General features: G+C 36.4%; 1 protein-coding gene across 2 annotated transcripts; it reads left to right on the top strand.

The window, feature by feature from the left end:
* The first annotated feature begins 408 nt into the window (after positions 1-408).
* On the top strand, positions 409-5573 carry LOC137811225 (uncharacterized). Of its 2 annotated transcripts, none has more exons than XM_068612878.1 (5): positions 409-1210; positions 2263-2299; positions 3161-3397; positions 3733-3780; positions 4751-5573. In XM_068612878.1, the coding sequence occupies exons 1-5, from the start codon at positions 1053-1055 to the stop codon at positions 5315-5317; spliced, it is 1047 nt and encodes a 348-aa protein (XP_068468979.1). In that variant the 5' UTR covers positions 409-1052; the 3' UTR covers positions 5318-5573. The 2 variants fall into 2 exon arrangements, with proteins under 2 accessions (XP_068468979.1, XP_068468978.1); XM_068612877.1 differs by having other exon boundaries at positions 443-1236.
* Positions 5574-5895: the final 322 nt, after the last annotated feature.

The raw sequence follows: 5895 nt of genomic DNA, 5'->3' as shown, positions 1-5895 counted from the left end.
GTTTCTCAAATATTTTACAAGCTATAATCATTACTTAAGACCTTATTAATAATAAATTATGTTTCTTATATTTTATACTTCCATTTTTTTACAACTGTTCCTTGCTCATAAGTCAAACAAGCCATCCACTTGCATCACAGTATATGTGAATATTTATTAATAAGACTAATAATGAATTGAAAATATAAAACAAGTTCAGTAAATAAATTATTAAAATAATACGCCTTCTTTTATAACTAGGACAAAAAAACACTTATTTATTTTATGTAAAAACTAAATTTAAATAAAGTCTTTTGCAACTGCTTGCAAGAATTAGTAGAAAATAAAATGAAGGTGTATATATCTAGAAAAAAAGAAAAGGAAAAGGCGTTTTGTTTTTGACAGGGAAGAAAGAAAGCATCATTTTCCAATAAAAAAATGTCAGTTAGCAGAAAAACAACATGAGGTGCTTCTGCGTGTAGCTGACAACTATGTATGAAGTTAAGTCATGCACATAAATTTGAACTCAGTTTTGAAATTAAGTCCTCTGTCCTTTATTTCTCTTTCACTCTTTCTCTCTTCTATTTTCTTCTCTTCTCTGTGTTGCCTTGCCACCACTACAATCCACATCTCACTCTCACAACTCACTCACTCACTCACTCATCACACACCATAGTAAGTAAATAAGTAAGTAACTCCCACAAGGACACAGCATCAACATTTAACACCCTTCTCTCTCTAGTGGGCCTCAACTTCCATTTTTATCATTCTTTGCACTAACCAAAAACCTTCCTCTCCTTCACTCAAAGAACAACAAGTATTGTTTGTTTGCGTGTGTGAGTGAGAGAGAGTGTGTGTGAGAAGGGAGCCCCCAGATGCAGTTAGAGTCTGTGTGAGCATCAAATGAGTTTGAGTTTCTGCATCTCTTGCTGGGGGGTGAATGGGGTGCATGGTGTCTCAGTTGGCCGCGAAATTCGCCTTCTTTCCGCCCTCTCCGCCCACCTACCACCTCAAGAAGAGGGACGACGGCAAGCTCACGGTGGTCTCCCCGGCGGCCCCAATCCCCCACGCCGATGACACCTCCCTCGACGTTCTCCTCGTCGACACCAAGCATGGAAACAAGATTGTCGCCTTTTATCTCAGAAACCCCTACGCTCGTCTCACCCTTCTCTATTCTCATGGCAATGCCGCTGACTTGGGTCAACTCTATGATCTCTTCGTGCAACTCAAGGTCAATCTTAGAGTTAATCTCATGGGGTTAGTGGTTTTCTGATAAATCATTTTTTCCTAAGCTCCTTCGTCTTTTTTTCTTCTTTGTTTTTGCTCTTGTTTTTGTCTTTGTCTGTTCTTATTTTACTTCGTTAAACCTCACGAAGTTCAAAGACCGCACGTTATCACTGACCCTTGTTTTGTATTATCTCCGTGGTTTTGTTTTTTAATTTTACTCCCTCTCTCTCCGTATGTTTTTTTTTTCTCTTTCTTCCTCTAAAGTTTTTTATTTTTTATTTCCTATTTTATTGGGCGAGATGGTGGGGTTCGTTTGTGTTTGATAGGGTAGATCTGAGATTAGGTGAATGTGTGCATGGTTAAGATTTTGATGAGTTGTTGTGGTGCGCGGTTTTTTAGATCTGGTGGTGAATGAGTGTGTAAGATATGGCATGGCAATGGCAATGGCAATGTCAATGCCTTTTCCTACATCTTTTCAATCAATGTGGAAAGTGAAGGGAGTTGGAGTTTTGGGCACATGAGCGTGGCCTCTTCAAACAAACAAACAAAATTTGGAAAAAGTAAAAGTAAAAGGGAAAAAGAAAAGTAGCTTGTATTTATGGTTGCTTCTTGGTACTCCTCAGTAATCTTTTGCTGATCTCTCTATGTCTTCCATTTCATTTTCTTTCTCCTCTGTATAAAGTATTCCAGTTTTTACCTCTACATGGATGGCGACGTACCCTACCGTTTTCTTCCTCTTTACTCACACTTCTCTCTCAGTTTATACCCTTTTTATCCCTCAACGTTATTTTTCTTCCCTTTCAAAAATTAAATTAAAAAAAATAAAAACTCTTACTTGCACTTCTAAAATGCTGTCTTCTATCTTCATGGAGATGCATATCAGTTTAGTTCACCGATTGACTTCACCATTTGAACCATCTAAATTGGAGATTATTGTGCTTACTTGTTGTAAACAGTTTTTGAAAGATGAAAATGATGTTACTTCAATATTTTAGGGGGACAGCATTTCGAGACTAAAGTTGAAAATTGATGTTTTATGCAATATTTGTTTTGCAGATATGACTACTCTGGATATGGGGCATCTACTGGCAAGGTAGGCCATTCTTTGACAAATACAACATTAGATGTTTTGTTTTATTGAGTGGACAACACAAATAAACCCAAAGAGAAGAACAATTCTGTTTTGTTGAAAGGGATAAGGGTACTGCTATATCCAACATTTCCCTCTCTATTCTTCGCTCTGCAATGCACCCAAAGGATTGCGGTTTCATTGTGTTTTCTTTTTTTAATGTTTCAATTATTTTCTTGATCATGTCTTGCTTTTGAAGTGTGACAACACGAACCATAATAGCAGTGTCTGGACAAATCCATGCACACTGTACCTGTTGGGGTATTTCTTTATTCACCACGTTAGTATGCTGGTCTTTGGCAGAAGCTTCCTCAAGTACGAACCGGGTAACCGGGTTTTTAAGTAGTGACCAACAACACTGTTCTACAAACATTGACCCAAACCAAACCTCACACTAACCACTGCATCCAATACTCAGTACTCAGAAACCACTTGTTGGAATCCAGGGAAGTCCAAAAGCGGGGGACCCATGTAACAGCAAGTTAAAGTAACAGAACATAAGTGAATCTTCACTCAAAAATATTAAGGAATTAGGTGTATGGATTTTTTTTTTCTCTTATATTATATTTATCAACCTCATTATTAACTAATGTAGGACTTAAAAATAACACTAGTATTAAACTCTAGTAGACTTGAAGCTTGAGAAGGATTTTATTGCTCTCTGATGTATTTTTGGATATAATGCACTGCTTCTGATGCTAAACCGAATTTCCAATTTGTGTGATGACATGTGTGTAGTTGTAAACAAATGGTAGTTTTCTTTACCAGAAATTCTATGAATGGCATATTATTGATATGTAATAGCAGCTCTTTAAAATTGTACAGCCTAGTGAGTCCAGCACATATGCTGACATAGAAGCAATATATGAATGCCTTGAAACCGAATATGGAGTTAGCCAAGAAGATGTGATCTTGTATGGGCAATCGGTTGGAAGTGGACCAACACTGCACTTGGCATCTAAATTGCCAAGGTTGAGAGGTGTGGTTCTACACAGTGGAATTCTTTCTGGCCTACGGGTGCTCTGCCATGTGAAGTTCACATTTTGCTTTGACATTTATAAGGTAACATATACGACGCTATTGATTAGAAAAATATGTAGTTTATGCTTGAATACATGGCCAGAATACTTGATAAAATATAGGCAATTTCATTAAAAATTGAAGCATGGCACTGAAGTTATCTACTTTTCACATTTGGCTACATAATGTACGAAAACTGATGACCATATGTATAATGGTTCTTTCTATTCTGACCAAAATATTAAAGCAACCAAAAATACAATGATAAACTATTTGGAGCTAGCCTCGTTATGAATCTTTAGCAAGATTGGAAAGGACTCACATTTGAAGATTTCGTTAATTGGATCTAATTGTAATTTTTTCTTCCAATCATGCAGAACATCAACAAAGTAAAGAAGGTCAAGTGCCCTGTACTTGTAATACATGTAAGTATATGATGAGTGTAGACGCACTATTTTTCATCAATGTATTTGCTTTTGTCATTTATAGAAAGTAGTTAACGTAGCACTTATTGCACAATGATGCTCAAGCTTTTGAGTTTCTCATTATATATCGATAAAGCATGTCAGCCATCATAATTCAGTTCTTTCCCTAGTTAGGTGGCTAATACGGAAATTCTAGTACATCTTTATGTAAAGGAAAATTAAGAAGTAAGGACTGGAATCAGTGCTACCCTTCCATAGTGATATTCTTTTTCAGTTGAAAACCTGTCATGTGACTATTGTAAATTGTTAAAAGTAAATAATTTGAAATTGTTACGTCTAAAAAATGAAAAAGTAGCAACTACATAATCAGATAGATTTGCTTGATGCTTTATCTAAGTTAATGTTTGGTTGACATTAACTTCGGTTCAGTGGCCTGTTGATTTAATGTGTTTGTTAAACAAATTGTAATATGCTTCATCATGGACCATCACCTTCTTCTGCAATTAAACTGTTTTGATGATAATTTCTCCCTTGGATCCAGATTATATATGCCTGTCTTAATATATATGTCGCCTCTCTGTTAATTAGTATTTCAAAACTAAAAGTTCAGCTGTAATTGCATATCAGGATTACAAAGTGTGTTAGTTTTATGGAAAACACTTTTTCTTAATTTTTTTTTTCTAATGCATTTTGTAGTAATTATCATTAAACATCAGAATTCATGATAATGCACTTTATTCTCTGACCATATTAATTTTCCATGTCCCATGTCCCTACACCTGGTTTGGAAATTATAGATTAAGAAATTATTCCATATAATGTGTTCTATTTTCGTTCCTTAGTATGTATATGTATTTGCATGCATGTCTGATTAACAATTTCTGCATTTTCCTTGAACAAAATCTGAACAAAGCTGCCTCTACTTAGGTTTGATGCTTAATCATGATTGATCTTGTACATTGTTTTGCAGGGTACAGAAGATGAAGTTGTGAACTGGTTACATGGTAATGGACTTTGGAAAATGGCAAGGGAGTCATACGAGCCCTTGTGGATAAAAGGAGGTGGTCACTGCAACTTGGAGCTCTACCCTGATTACATCCGCCATCTATGCAAATTTATCCAAGAAATGGAGAACATGACAACCGAGAAGCGCCTCAAGAAGATTAGGCAAAGTGCGAAGGAATCAAAGTCAAACTGTAGTTCATGCTGTAGAATGACGTGTTGTAGAGTTAAGTGTCCTGATTGTTCTAATTGCTGCAGCGACTGCATGAATGTTTCCTGGTCCATCAACTGTCCTGAATGCTGTTGGAGACCTAGCTGCATTAAGGGTTGCTGCTTCCTCAAATTCCCTAGTTGTTTGGGGTCATTCTGCTGCACAAAATGCTCATGGCCTAGATGTTGTGGTGTAACAAAATGTTCATTGCCTAGCTGCTACCCCAAGTATGCGAGACCAAGTTGCTGCTGCAAGAGTTGTTTTTGTTGGCAATGTTGTGTAGGAAAACACAGTAATGGAACAAATGGAAAACAGAATGGCTAATGGTTAAACATGTTTGTATAGAATGGCCAATCTTGCAATGCTAACACACCCTTCAATATTGTGCAGTGGTGTTACAAACAGGAGGAAGTAGTGGATGACAACTGTAGGAAAGTGATATGATCCAGTGTCCTCTATTATTTTTGGTTTATTTGGAGTTATAACTTAAGTTCTACTATTGGAATTTTTTTCTCATAAAACATTGGTGTTTTAATTAATCTTCGAAGCAGTTGATGAATGACATCATTGTTGTATCTTCTGGTTCTGTAGCCTTTTAAAGTTTTACAGTGGCCTTGTCTTCGTCTCTAACAGAAATAGTAATGGACAACAACCTTGAATAGTCTTATCAGTGATGTCACCTTATCATGCGTATCCACTATCCAGCAGCGACAAATGATTTATGGAGTTGCAGGAATTGGGTAAGCTAATAATTATTATCACCAGTTTCATTTCCCGGGCTGAATGCAAGATGTTGTCTTCCTTGGAAAGGTAACACAGCCATGGATTTTCTTTAGTTTTGTTTTTGGCACACTGAATCATGTTAGTATTGTTGTGGTACTGAGAAATAAAACTACACGATA

The sequence above is a fragment of the Phaseolus vulgaris genome, chromosome 2 (assembly GCF_000499845.2).
Source record: "Phaseolus vulgaris cultivar G19833 chromosome 2, P. vulgaris v2.0, whole genome shotgun sequence".
NCBI classification, from domain to species: domain Eukaryota; kingdom Viridiplantae; phylum Streptophyta; class Magnoliopsida; order Fabales; family Fabaceae; genus Phaseolus; species Phaseolus vulgaris.
The sequence above is the reverse complement of the archived record's forward strand: the minus strand, read 5'-3'. Positions and strand labels throughout refer to the sequence as shown.